The sequence below is a fragment of the Gossypium hirsutum genome, chromosome A11, assembly GCF_007990345.1.
Source record: "Gossypium hirsutum isolate 1008001.06 chromosome A11, Gossypium_hirsutum_v2.1, whole genome shotgun sequence".
NCBI classification, from domain to species: domain Eukaryota; kingdom Viridiplantae; phylum Streptophyta; class Magnoliopsida; order Malvales; family Malvaceae; genus Gossypium; species Gossypium hirsutum.
Window position 1 is genome coordinate 120,089,690 of NC_053434.1, and position 14,598 is coordinate 120,104,287.

The following is a 14,598-nucleotide window of genomic DNA, read 5'->3' on the forward strand; positions in this document are numbered from 1 at the left end:
AAGGAAAACTATATTGTATGTTGAATATATTAAAAATGATTTAATTATTATTTAAAATTTTTTTATTATAATATTTGAATTGATAAGTTGATATATTTTATTTATATTCAATAATTTAAATAAAAAATATTATTTTATACTAATTACTTCAATTAAAAGTATAATAACTAAAAATTGTAATTAATATTAATAAAATCACAATATATTAGAAGAAATTAATTATAAAAATAGATATGATAATGTAAAGAAAAAAAGTAAAACACAAACCATCCAGCACTTATTACTCATTAATGATTGTAGGCTCCATTTTGTCAACTCTCACCTTCTTAGAGTCTTCCTGGAAAGAGCATCTATAACCCCGAATTTCCACACCTACTCCATTCCATAGCTATTATTATACTGATAGATTCATTTCGGAAACTAAAACAGAAATTTCTTACACAAGTCCTTTGTTTTTCCCTCGAATTTTCATCTCTTTTTCTCCTTCTTCATGCTCTTATATTTTCTGAGGTATTGAGCCGTTTATTTTCTGTTTTGAACATTACATCCTCATATTTTTTTCTTCTCATACATCCTCATGTCGTCATTACTTTCGACTTCCTCATCCATTTCTAGAAAGAATAAGTACGATGTGTTCTTGAGTTTTAGAGGTGAAGATACCCGCAAGAGCTTTACGGATCATCTCTACGATGCTCTAAATAGAACTGGGATCGCCACTTTTAGAGATGATCCAAAGCTGGAGGCTGGTGAAGAGATCGCACCGGAACTCTTGAAAGCAATTCAGCAATCATGGTGCTCGGTAATTGTTTTTTCCGAGACCTATACCCTTTCAGGATGGTGCTTGGAGGAGCTTGCGGAGATTGTTAAACAAAAAAATGACAAGGCTCATAAAGTATTTCCAATTTTCTACCATGTGGATCCATCCGATTTAAGAAAACAAAAAGGAAAAGTTGAAGAAGCCTTTGCCCAACACGAAGAAAGATACAAGGAAGATAAAGACAAGATCCAAAAGTGGCGAAATGCTTTGACTGAAGTGGCTAACATCTCGGGATGGCATTTAAATAATAGGTATTTCTTTCTTTTCTTCTCTATTTCCTAATTTTAATGACTACAAAATTGTGTTTTTATTGCATCTTATTTTTTATAATTTTGTGTTTAATTGAGAATCCCCATATTTCAACTAACGAGCAACTTGTGTATTTTGATGCTATAATATGTCTTACTGTCTTATTCTTGCTTTTTTTTTGCTTCCAACCATATTATACTTCATGATTCACTGAATTAAAAATGAAAGAGTGCATATCGGAATTTAATCTTTTTGTAGGCACGAATCAGAGTTTATTGCAGACATTGTTAAGGAGATATCAGCAAAATTATGTCAGGCATATCCAGTTCTTCATGATGAGTTGGTTGGAATTAGTTTACCTTTGGAGGTGTTGTATTCGAAAATAAACATTGGGGAAGACGATGTCCGCATTATAGGAATTTGCGGAATGGGTGGCATCGGTAAAACAACTCTTGCAAAAATTGCTTACACTCAAATGTTACCTCATTTTGAAGGTAAATGCTTTCTTGCTGATATTCGAGAAGTTTCAAACAAACACGGACTTGTTTCTTTACAGAAACAACTCCTTTCTCAAATCTTGCCAGGTGAATGCTTCGATTTTTTCAATATTCATGAAGGGAATGCCATAATTAGCCAGAGGTTGTCTAGAAAAAAGGTTCTTGTTGTTCTTGATGATGTTGATAACGTACAACACTTGAAATGCTTGGTTGGAAGGCGTGATTGGTTCAATACAGGGAGTAGGATCATTGTAACAACAAGAGATGAACATTTGCTCCGATCTTATCGAATCAATGATGTATATAAACCTACAACACTGAATCCAAACGATGCATGTAGGCTTTTCAATTTGAAAGCTTTTGATAGTGATACGGTACCGAAAGATGATTTCATTGAGCTCTCTAAACAAGTTGTACATTACGCTGGTGGTCTCCCCTTAGCTCTTGAAGTCTTGGGTTCTTTTTTATACGGTAGACATTTAGCTCACTGGAGAAGTGCAATCGAAAGACTTAAACAAGATTCTAACAAAGAAATTCTTGACACACTCAGAATCAGTTTTGATGGATTGGAAGAAAAGGAAAAGAATATATTTCTAGATATAGCATGCTTTTTCAATGGGGAGGAGAAAGATTTGGTAATGAAAGTATTGGATGGTTGTGAGTATTTTCCAGCTATTGGAATCGATGTTCTCATTAAGAAATCCCTCATAAAAATCAGTGAGACCTTGTTGCAAGAAATGAAATCTCCCACAAAAATCAGTGATAACCAACATTTGCATATGCATGCCTTGTTGCAAGAAATGGGAAGAAAAATTGTTGAAGAAAAATGTGTTGATGAGCCAGGAAAACGTTGCAGATTGTGGAAGGAAAAGGACGTCCATCATGTTCTAACAAAAAATACGGTAAACCATTCAACAAAAATTACATACAAAATTGTTATTGAATTACTCTGGTTAAAAAATATTTTATTTAGTATATTTCAACCAAAATATTGTGATAATGTTGAACATGTGCATAAATTTTCAAAAGTTTTATTACATAATTTATTTTGTTTTCTTATTGTCTATTCTTGATTATTTTTAGGCTACCGAAGTGATTGAAGGTATGATCATCGACAATAAACGGTAAGAAAACATACATTTAAATTTGTCAATATGTACTATTAATATTGTTATTATTTTTTGTAAAAAATCCAATAAAAATGACAAAAAAAACCCATTCGCGTTGCATGGTAGAGTGGAAAGAAAATAAAAAAGATGAAAAACTGAAGAGATAGAAAACTAGAATGATGGAAAACTAGAGTGGAAAGATGGAAAATATATTTCTCTCTCCTCACTATTGCTTGGTATAGCGAGAAGTGGGAAGGTAAGAAAATAAACCATTTGAAAATAAAATTTAGAAGGTTTGATTTTATGCATTATAATAGAAATTGATCTATTATATTTTTTTTATTTTTTTTTCTGATCAAACACAGTTAAAATTTATTTTCTTTTCACTTTTCTACTAAACTAAACACCCCTTTGATTCTTAATTTTTAGATGTAATAACAATATATATTAATGAACTAGGTTATAAAATATCGTTAAAAGTTTTCAAAAAAAAAATCCAAGTGATGTCATCATTTGGTTCATGATAATGCATAGAATTACACGTCAATGCACCAAACATGAATCAAAATATTAGTTCTAGTTTTTTTAGGCTTAGGTAACTAAAATTCTAATGAAATATTAGATAGAGTGTTGTCTAATATTTTCAATGATATCTCAATACCATATTCGGCTATGCACAAGATATAAGTATTTGATACAACTACTTAAAAAAAACAATATTCATGCAACATAACTTTTAGATATTCAATGTTTTTGTATATTTTGAAATTTATTATTGTTTTGCTCATGGTTATTAGGGAACCGAGTAAGATACTCAATTTGAGTGCCGATACATTCTCAAAGATGAAAAACTTGAGATTGCTCAAAGTGCTTTGCGTATCAAATTGTGATGATCTCCAATATCTTTCTAATGAACTACGGCTTTTAGATTGGAAAGGGTGTCCTTTAAGATACTTGCCTTCAAGTTTCCAACCAGACAACCTTGTCGCACTTCTTTTACCATATAGTCACATTGAACAACTATAGAAAGGAAATAGAGTAAGAATTAACTCATCGTTTTAGCTTATTTTAATACAAATAATTAAACTTTGATTAAGGTAAAGAAAACAAAAATTAGCATTATTCTGTTTTCTGTCTAATTTATTATTGTCTTCAACAGCCATTATATAAGTTGAAAAAGATCGACCTTAAAGGGTCCCAAAACCTGATCAAGACACCAGACTTCACAACAGCACCAAAACTTGAAGCTTTGATTATGGAAGGTTGTATCAGATTAGTAAATGTCCATCCATCAATCGGAGTGCTTAAGATGCTTAAACTTTTGAATTTAAGAGACTGCAAAAGTCTTAGGAATCTTCCAACCAGAATTGGAATGGAATCTCTTGAAACATTAATTCTTTCAGGTTGCTCAAATCTTGTAAGGTTTCCGGAGATTGATGGGAAAATAGAACATCTAAAAACTCTTGATCTTTCTAGTTGTTATAAAATTGAATATTTGCCAGTGAACTTGCAGCAAATAGAGTTTTTGGAAAAGCTTGACTTGAGTGAAACAAGCATAACAGAGCCACCATCCTTCATTTTTCATTTGAAAAATCTTAAAATTCTATCTTTCAATGGGCGCAAGGGACCATCGTATAAGTCACGACCAAATTTGCCTTCTCTTTTCAAGGTAATCCAAGGAAGAAGGACGAATCCCATGGCTCGGATGTTGCCTTTGTTGTCAGGTTTGAGTTCATTAAGAAGCCTAAATCTAAGGGACTGCAATCTTTGTGAAGGAGATATTCCACGTGATTTTTCTGGTCTATCCTGTTTGATGATTCTTGATCTTAGTGGTAACAATTTCATCAGCATACCTGCATCTCTTACTCGGCTCTCGAAGCTTTGGTTTCTTGATTTGTCAAATTGCAACATGTGCACTCTTGGTGAAGCAGATATTCATGGTCTATCCTCTTTGAGTCATCTTTATCTTAAGGGTAACAATTTCATCACCATTCCTTTGGCTCTTACTCAACTTAGCAGGCTTAAATCGCTTGAATTATCATACTGCACAGAGCTTAAATCCTTGCCTGAGCTTCTAACAACTATAGCAGATGTGATTATAGATGGTTGTGCTTCACTTGAATTAGTTGCAAGTCCATCAAAAGTATGCAACTTAGTGGATGAGGCTCTCGTTTATGCCATTAACTGCTTCAAATTGGCTGAGAATATCAATGCATTAACACTGCTCAGAAAACATCTTAAGGTCGACTAATCTATTTTCTCCCTTACAAAATGTCATACTTGAGAATTTATGGTTTTAGTTACCAAACGACTTGTGTTTTATTTTGCAGGCTTTTGCAAATTCAAGAAAAATGTTTGCTATTCTTATGCCCGGAAGTGACATCCCAGAATGGTTTAGCCACCAAAAAAGTGACTCTTCAATTAAGATACCCCTTCCGAAAGATAGTCAATGGATTGGAGTTGCTTCTTGCTGCATTTTTGTCAATAATGATTCTTCAAGAGATTACGAGATTATCAGTTGTTGTGCATGTATCAATTTCAGAAATTCTGAACAAGCCAGCCGTGATGGATCTATTTTTCGAGGTAGAAATCGTAGAATGATTGGTGGGACAGGCTGGCAGGTGGGGCCCATAATAAAAGATCACCTTTTTCTTCATTATTGGTCGCGTGATCAACTATATCCAATTTCCATGGAGTATAAATATGGTCATTGTGAAACCAATAATTTACGGGCAACAGATTGCTTAGATCATAAATGCGATGAGCTTGAGCTGTCTTTCTCAGACCTAGATGTTGAAGACAATGCTAAGGTGAAGAAGTGTGGTGTTAGAATAGTGTATGAGAAAGATTTGGAAGAAATAAAAGAGTTGCAGTGCCATACCACTCAATTTTCTCCAAATTTTGAACACACCCACCAACACTCTATTCACAACGATGGATCAGTAGATAACACTTCTCACATAAAACGAAAAGCTAATATCTACGATGAAGCGGAGGAAGAAGGGCCGCAACCGAAACGGATGCAGAAGTTTTTCAATTTTATAATGGGCCAACCGGGGAAGAAGCATTAACTGTGGTAAACTACTTAACCAACCTCCTATTGATTTTTTTTTGTTTTACACATTTATAAGTAGATGTCCATCCATCAATCGGAGTGCTTAAGATGCTTAAACTTTTGAATTTAAGAGACTGCAAAAGTCTTAGAAATCTTCCAACCAGAATTGGAATGGAATCTCTTGAAACATTAATTCTTTCGGGTTGCTCAAGTCTTGTAAGGTTTCCGGAGATTGATGGGAGGATGGAACATCTAAAAACTCTTTGACCTTTCTAGTTGTTATAAAATTAAGTATTTGCCAGTGAATTCGCAACAAGTAGAGTTTTAGGAAGAGCTTGAATTGAGTGAAACAAGCATAACAGAGCCACCATCCTTCCTTTCTCAATTGAAACATCTTGAAAGGCTATCTTTCAAGGGGTGCAAGGGACCATCATATAAGTCACGACCAAATTTGCCTTCTCTTTTCAAGGTAATCCAAGGAAGAAGGACGAATCCCATGGCTCGGATGTTGCCTTGGTTGTCAGTTTTGAGTTCATTAAGAATCCTAAAACTAAGGGACTGCAATCTTTGTGAAGGAGATATTCCACTTGATTTTTCTGGTCTATCCTGTTTGATGAATCTTGATCTTAGTGGTAACAATTTCATCAGCATACCTGCATCTCTTACTCGACTCTCAAAGCTTGAGTTCCTTCGCTTCTCAAATTGCAACATGTGCAGTCTTGGGGAAGCAGATATTCACGGTCTATCCTCTTTGATACCGCTTGATCTTAGTGGTAACAATTTCATCACCATCCCTTTGGCTCTTACTCAACTTAGCAGGCTTGTATCGCTTTGCTTATCAAATTGCAAGATGCTTAAATTCTTGCCTGAGCTTCTAACAACTATACGATATGTGAGTATAGATGGTTGTGCTTCACTTGAAGTAGCTGCAAGTCCATCAAAAGTATGCAACTTAGTGGATGAGGCTCACGTTTATGCCATTAACTGCTTCAAATTGGCTGAGAATATCAATGCATTAACACTGCTGAGAAAACATCTTAAGGTCGACTAATCTCTATTTTCTCCCTTACAAAATCTCATACTTGAGAATTTATGGTTTTAGTTACCAAACGACTTGTGTTTTATTTTGCAGGCTTGTGCAAATTCAAGAAAAGAGTTTGCTATTTTTATGCCCGGAAGTGACATCCCAGAATGGTTTAGCCAACAAAAAAGTGACTCTTCAATTAAGATACCCCTTCCGAAAGATAGTCAATGGATTGGAGTTGCTTCTTGCTGCATTTTTATCAACAATGATTCTTCAAGAGATGACGAGAGTATCAGCAGTTGTGCATATATCAATTTCAGAAATTCTGAACAAGCCAGCCGTGATGGATCTATTTTTCGAGGTAGAAATCGTAGAATGATTAGTGGGACGACAGGCTGGGTGGTGAGGCCCTTAATGAAAGATCACCTTTTTCTTCATTATTGGTCGCGTGATAAACTATATCCAATTTACATGGAGTATAAATATGGTCATTGTGAAACCAATAATTTACGGGCAACAGATTGCTTAGATCATAAATGCGATGAGCTTGAGCTGTCTTTCTCAGACCTAGATGTTGAAGACAATGCTAAGGTGAAGAAGTGTGGTGTTAGAATAGTGTATGAGGAAGATTTGGAAGAAATAAAAGAGTTGCAGTGCCATACCACTCCATCTTCTCACATCCACCAACACTCTGCTCACAACCATGGATCAGTAGATACTAGATAGCACTTCTCACATAAAACGAAAAGCTAGTAACGCAGCGGAGGAAGAAGGGCCGCAACCAAAACGGATGCAGAAAATTTTCAATTTTATAATGGGCCAATCGGGGGAGAAGCATTAAGTGTGGTACACTACTTAACCAACCTCCTGTTGATTTGTTTTTCTATACATCTATCTTGTTTGTATTTTTTATTCCATTTAAAGTAATCATTCTAAATTTATTTACAAAAGAGATATGATCCTTTCATTATATATCAAAAAGTTTTAAATTTTTTATTCATACTCACATTAAGCATGAGCTCATATTGCGAATATTGATAATATAGGTTTTTATACTATTTAAAATTTTAATTACTTATAATTAAAATGTGTACATTTATATTAGTTTCATTCTTTTATTAAATTTTTATTTTCATTATATATATTCACTTACATCTATATTTTATTTCTAAGTTGAAGTAAATATAATCAATTTGAGACACAAATGTGGAGAAATAAAAATATCATCCATGACAAAGCACGTAATAAAAATGTGAAAATCCTCTAATGAGGATTAGATCATAATTTCACTTGAGTTAAAAACCAACATTTTTATTTGAGATCAATTTATGTGTTCAATTTAATCAGTTAAAATTATTTTTATATATTTGAAAGATTAAATATAAGTCCTTAATAGTACTTAAATAGGTTTAATTCCTAGTAATAAAAGTATCATTTAAATTTCATGGCTTGAAGTACTAATAATATTATTCCAACTGTTCAATTTATATTTTTTACATAGTATTTATGTTTAAACATTTATTTTTAACACTTATTCAAATATGAATATAAAGTATACTCTTTTAATTAATTGGAAAATCTTTTCTGTGTGAGAAACATGTTCATATCCAATATATTTTTCAAAATTCAATAGATTCATTTTTGTTCTTGTTTAATGTGAGATGATTGTATTTTATGTGATATTAACAAAAATTTCTCGATTAGAAGTAAATTAATATACCAGGAATATAGATTATCTCAATAGTGATATAGATTATCTCAATGCAACAAAAATATTCTTGGTGTTTTATGTTTATCCCTTAGACAGATAAAAACATGAAAGTCTGCTTAAAGGATCGTGCAAGTGAAGGATCAGCAAAGGTTATCAAGTTGAAATGGAAGCAAACACTTAACACAATTATAGGCTCGGATAAATTTTTGGGGAGTGAAAATTAAATTATAATTTTTATAATAGTAAAAATATAATTTAACTATTTTAATAGCTTATATCTTTATAAATTTTAAATAATTGAATCAAACTTTTATCAATTTTAGAAAAATTAAAATGTAATTTTACATTTACAAATTTAAAATTTTAAAAATTAAAAAAGTTTAAAAATGTAAATTTTAGGGAGATTATATGCTCGGATGAATTTTGAGAAGTAAAATTTGATATAGATTATGTTAATATATAATTAGTTGTTTTTTTTTTACATATAATGTAATGTAAATTATATTATATTATTTTAAATGATTTTTTTTCAATTTGTTATTTGCAAAATGTAAATTCAAATAGTAATCTAATAATGATGTCAATAAAACCTTTTAAACTAGGCAGGTTCTTAGAGTTTATAAATTTTAACAATTTGACCCTTAATTTTTTCTTTTCAACAATTTAACCCTCAACATTTTATTTTGAGTCAAATTATGGATTTTTTATTGCAAATGTTGATTAAACCGATAATTTAATGATATTAACGTGACATGAATAATGAATTCGTTTTAATTCAACATTAAACTTTTCAAGTATCATCTCATTTGGACCATCTTTTCCTCTAACTTAAATAGAGGATAGATTGAAGAAAATTCCATTTGATTGGTGCGCAATTTTCCTCACTTTATAATTGGTGCACAATTATGATTAGAATGAAATTATCAAATGTTCACCTCTATTTTACAGCGAGAATGTTATAACCTTACAAACAAAATTCTGAAATAAATGTTCTTAAAGACAAATTGCACGAAATAACTAAATCTCAAGTTTTATTCTGAATTAGATTTGTCCATTTAATACATAATAATTGAATTTATCACTAAATCCCTCCCTCACTAGGAATGCATAAAAGTCTATTCAAATCAATTTATCTGACCCAAACTGATGTAATTCCTTTATATACATATCTAGATATGTATCAAACATAAGTGTTAAATATAGGTACTTAGAGAAAATGAATGGGTTCGTGTAATATAGGCTATGATATAACCAACATCCATGTAAAATCGAGAAAGATATGAATAAGACGATCTTCTAACTCCCTACCCCAGGCCCTAATATAGGTTAGGGTAATACACTAAAAACATAGATCACCACTACTCCCCACCGTAAACATTCTAAAATCACATGCAAAATTCTGTCGAGCTCGTTTTAGCATCTAAAAAGAAAAAATAATAATAATAAAATAGATGCCTAAACAAAGTCCGAATACGGGGTGGTGAGATACAAGAGATGGGAAATCAATCATACCATACAAGATTTAGTCCTCATCCATTCCTGCAGGTTGATCTCTCCTCGCTGGACCTCCAGCTGGTTTCGCCATGATAATCTGCAAACATTGAATCAACGGCATTACTGAGCTTAGTGGAAGAAAATGTTTGGAAAATGAAATACATATGCAATCCTAAGCAACAAATACAGCTTTGCATGAGAACCTAATCCCATCAGCAAACTATTTTAAGTGCGATTTTCATTTTCAAGCTTTCTGTCTCTAGTAAATTACCTGATCTACACGCAACACAGTGCAGGCAGCCTCTGCAGCATATTTGAGAGCCAAAAACCTGACAAAAAAAGTCAACAATTGTAAATTATAAAAGAATTCGAGGTTAATTTTCGATGCAAAAGAGAACAGAACTGAGCCAGAAATAATTGTAAATAGCGACTTACTTAGTGACATAAAGGTCCCAAACATTCACGGTTGAGACATCCTTGCAAACACCGTCCTCAGAGTCGTCTCCCCTCAAGTCGATGCCCACTTTACCATTCCCAGATGCATGCTTTTCATACAACTTAGAAATAATATCCATTGGATTGAGTCCAGCATTCTCTGCCAGGGTTCTCGGTACCAATTCAAAACTTTCAGCAAACTTAGCAATGGCATACTGATCCAATCTGCAAAATATCCCGTAGTTAATATTAATCGCTTCTTCTAGTACTCATCTAATCTACTATAAATCCCAAAAACCTGTAGGAGATTCCCATCACAGCTATGAGAATGAACATAACCAATGCCAGATATAAATAACATGACAGCCAACAATGCAGAAGAAGACTCATTTGACACCTCTCCAGCACTATGCCTGAATACCTAGTTGTTCAGCAGGTAGAATCATGATGGTCGGTCTTGCACCTGTTCCGGTCGTACCGACCACTGTGGTACTGACTACCTTGGGTAGAATTCCATCAAGCCACAAATGTGTTCATGTCATTCATACAAGTGTAATGCACAAACTTGCAGCTTAAATATGAAACAATACATGCAGGATGGCATTTTGCATTAAGAAGAGCACTAGGAAAAAACAAATCACCCTGTTTCCTTGAAGGAGAACTCTTTCAGTCTTCTCGCCAACTCGATTTCTGTAGCAGCAGCTCCAGGTACCATACGACTATCCCTGCACATTGCCTAACCAAAAATGAATGGGCATTAAGAATGGGATAATGATTCTTTCCTTGGAATTTACATCCAAAAAAAATGGAAAAGACAATTTCAGCAGGTGAGAATAAAAGAATTTAATCAGGTTTATATGGCATTCAAAGAAAAAGATCAGCACAAAAACAACCTTATATGTATTGACTCCATCATCAACAGCTCTTTCAAGATCATCCAATATACTATCAGTACTTCCTCGCAGAACCACAGTGGCAACCTTGTTACCCCCATCTTCACTTCTCACAACAGTGACCTACATTAAATTGGCAAAGGCAAAATAGAGTGAGGCAAGGACAAGGAACCAAATATAAGTAAAGCCACCTCTTCAAACATACCCGAGAACCACCGATTTCCTCAACTGAAATTGAATCAACAAATCCCAAATCATCTGGCTTTGGTTGGCTGAGTTTCAGCTGTCAGAAGAATTAAAGGCCCATTAGGTTGCAATCAAAAGATGTGATCTTTTTTCTTATAACATAATCTAGATAGAATGCTCACAAGAGCAGAAGTGCCTGTTGTGCGGCAGAAGCGTCGTAGTTCAAACTTTGAGCTGATTTTCAAGACCATTAGCCTGCACAAATAAAATCACGTATCAGAGATGTTGACCAAGAGAGCAAAATAATTGAAATAATTTTGAATCCAAAAAGTAGGTGAATCTATCAACAACAACATATTCAACATCATGGGCTAAATATCAAATCAAAACAAGAAAGAGCAAAGTAAAGAGTTGGAAATATGGGAAGGAAGCTTGATGTACTTGTAACGGTCACAGAAATGCAATGCCATTTCCCCGACTGCTCCACCACTAACGATAACTTTGGCACCAGAATCAGCAACTGCTTTAATGAGCTCCTCAACCTTAGCTTCTTCAGTTTTTGCATAATTCTCCAGCTGTAAGAAAAAAACATCAAGAGAAGCCTTCCACATTTAGAATATTTAACCAACAAAAGCACCCTATACCAATTTACAAAATGTAAAGACGGACAGCATGAGATAAGAAAATCATTATGCCCATTGTGCCCAAAACCACAGATTTTAAAATAACAGGAATGCATTCAAAACAATTTGCCTTCTAATCAGTTACTTCTTTCATATGATCTCCTATTTAAAAAAAGAATTAAAAAATTATCATAATTTACCTGCTCAGCAGAGTGAATCAAAACAGTTCCTTTTGTTTCAGTAGCAGTTGAATCAACACCAGTAGCAAACACAGCCACCTAACACGAAGTGAACACAACAATACAAGTCAAAAAGCAACAAGACCTTTAACTTGGCCAAGTGAAAACTATCAAGCAGCTTTGTATAACTTAAATTAATCTGAAATGGATAAATAGAAAGAAAAAAAATTACCTTCGCCTTCTCCACACGTTTTATACTTCCCACAGCATCACCTTTTAAAGCCATTCCCCTAATTACTGTGCAATTATGCAAAACTCCTCCAACAAGCTTTGACACACGGACATTATCAACATCAAAGTTCACAGGGTTCTTGGGGCAGACTTGGATGCAAGCCTAATGACATACAAAAATAAAAGAAAGAAAATGCAATTATGTTATCCTTCAAAAGGCAATAGATTCTAGAATAATTGATTGGTTACGCAGAGAGCAACGAGTTGTGAATTACATCAGCTATATGGGAAGACAATATATCTTCCAGCCCATATTGTTTGCTAGCAACAGCAGCTTTCATTCGACTAACAACTTGCTCTTTATTCCGTACATCCATAGTCTCAGAACCTTTCTCTACAAGCTCCTCCAAAATCTCAAGTGTCTACAAAAGTTAAAACACAAAAACCAATTCACAAATGACAGCACATTTATCATCACAATTAACAATACTCAGGTCATTGAAGTCACTTAAAAGTGCAAAGGACAAACCTTGGTAATTGCTTTAGTATATCCACTGATTATCTCACTCGGATGCAAGCCAGTCCTAACAAGCTCCTCAGCATTTTGGAGAAGCTCTCCGGCAAAAGAAATTGTCAAATTAGCCCCATCACCAATTTCCTCTTGCTGAGCCTTACCCGCCAGAACTAATATCTTTGCCGCCGGATGCTGAACCTCAAGCTCATTGACAATGGTAGCAGCATCATTGGTAACAAAGAGCTTGTCTAAATGATTAATAACCATCTTATTCATACCTAAAGAACATTAACAGAAAATTAAAGCAAATAAGGCATTACAAAAAGAACAATCATCCCGGATTTCAGGAAAAAAAAAACAGAACAATAGTAGCATCATCACTCGCAATAAAGAGCTTATCTAAATGATTAATTAAAAATCATACTCATACCTAAAATACATTAAAACAATTGATCCGAATTTCAAACAGAAAACAAAGCGGAATTCAAATTAAAAACAACAATTAATAAAGAAATTCGAAGAGAGAGAAGGGTACCGTCGGGGCCGAGGGAAGTGCGGGTGATTGTTGAGAGTTGCTTGCAAGCATCGATGTTTTTCAAAACAGCTTCATCGAGACCTGAGAGATGCTTGTGACCTTCCTTAAGCATCGATTGTATGCCATGAGGTTGCATTGAGAACGCCATTTTTTTCTTCTTTTTTTGCACAAACCCTAATCAAAGAAGAGTAAATTAAAAAATCAAACCCTAGAAATGGGGGGAAGTGGAACTTGAATTAGTCTTGAAGAAGGAAATAGCAAAATGGAAGTGTAAGTCAGGCAAACCCTAAAACACTTTCTATAAAGGTTTGTCTTAGATGTAAGCTCTTCCTTTCAAAAATCCATAGATTTAAGATTTTCAAAAACTTGCAAATTTAGTCTCTAATATTTACTTTTATTATCATTTTCGTCCCTTTCTTTAAAATCACTTAACTTTTAATTTTTATTTTTTAATATTTAATATTTTTAGTCACTTTTCTATAAAAAACAATTTAATTAAATTTTGAAATTTTAAAGCTAAAATGATCTAAAATAAATAAATGTTAAGAAATAAATTTATTATTATGCCTATTAAAATTGTGATTTAGATTTCAAAGGACTTGTATCTAATGATAAATATAAATTTAGTAGATTATTGTGAAAATGGAAAAAAATAAAAATATATATAAAACATTTATATAAAAGATATATTTATATTTAAAGGGATAATTTTTAAAACTGCATATTAATTTTGATTTAATGTGTAATTTAATATATAAACTTTGATTGGGTGTAATTATACAGATAAAACTTTTTTTTGAACGATATAAACATGAAACTTTGATCGTGGTTAAAATTTATACATAAAATTTTGATTGTGATTTAGTCATACACATTTAAAAAAATATAAATACATCATTTTCTTTTCATATTAGATTAATATGATTATTTGTGTATACAATATGTAAATGTAAAATGGAGTTATATTGATAATTATTTTAGCAATTTATAAAAATTGAATCAAATCAAAATTTCATTACTAGAATTACAGAAATTCATAGTTTATG

The 14,598-nt window shown here is 32.9% G+C and overlaps 3 protein-coding genes across 5 annotated transcripts; 2 read left to right on the top strand and 1 right to left on the bottom strand.

Moving 5' to 3' along the window:
* Positions 1-314: 314 nt before the first annotated feature.
* On the top strand, positions 315-7,747 carry LOC107962377 (disease resistance protein RUN1). 3 transcript variants are annotated; one of them, XM_041080126.1, is made up of 8 exons: positions 315-1,068; positions 1,325-2,465; positions 2,647-2,687; positions 3,470-3,710; positions 3,832-4,645; positions 4,775-4,914; positions 5,003-6,769; positions 6,860-7,747. In XM_041080126.1, exons 1-4 carry the CDS (start codon positions 578-580, stop codon positions 3,696-3,698), a joined length of 1,902 nt encoding a protein of 633 aa, XP_040936060.1. In that variant the 5' UTR covers positions 315-577; the 3' UTR covers positions 3,699-3,710; positions 3,832-4,645; positions 4,775-4,914; positions 5,003-6,769; positions 6,860-7,747. The 3 variants fall into 3 exon arrangements, with proteins under 3 accessions (XP_040936060.1, XP_040936059.1, XP_040936061.1); XM_041080125.1 differs by having other exon boundaries at positions 3,832-4,914; XM_041080127.1 differs by lacking the exon at positions 5,003-6,769 and having other exon boundaries at positions 3,832-4,914.
* LOC121210103 (disease resistance protein RPS4B-like) lies at positions 3,928-5,743 on the top strand. Its single transcript, XM_041082208.1, has 2 exons — positions 3,928-4,914; positions 5,003-5,743. The coding sequence occupies exons 1-2, from the start codon at positions 3,928-3,930 to the stop codon at positions 5,741-5,743; spliced, it is 1,728 nt and encodes a 575-aa protein (XP_040938142.1).
* Positions 7,748-9,596: 1,849 nt separating the features above from the next.
* Positions 9,597-13,908, bottom strand: LOC107962370 (T-complex protein 1 subunit theta). Its single transcript, XM_041080128.1, has 13 exons — positions 13,553-13,908; positions 13,033-13,295; positions 12,779-12,925; positions 12,505-12,666; positions 12,294-12,371; positions 11,912-12,045; positions 11,653-11,725; positions 11,490-11,567; positions 11,285-11,407; positions 11,033-11,127; positions 10,392-10,616; positions 10,228-10,285; positions 9,597-10,053 (listed from the first exon to the last, which is right to left on the bottom strand). The coding sequence occupies exons 1-13, from the start codon at positions 13,698-13,700 to the stop codon at positions 9,985-9,987; spliced, it is 1,653 nt and encodes a 550-aa protein (XP_040936062.1). The 5' UTR covers positions 13,701-13,908; the 3' UTR covers positions 9,597-9,984.
* Positions 13,909-14,598: the final 690 nt, after the last annotated feature.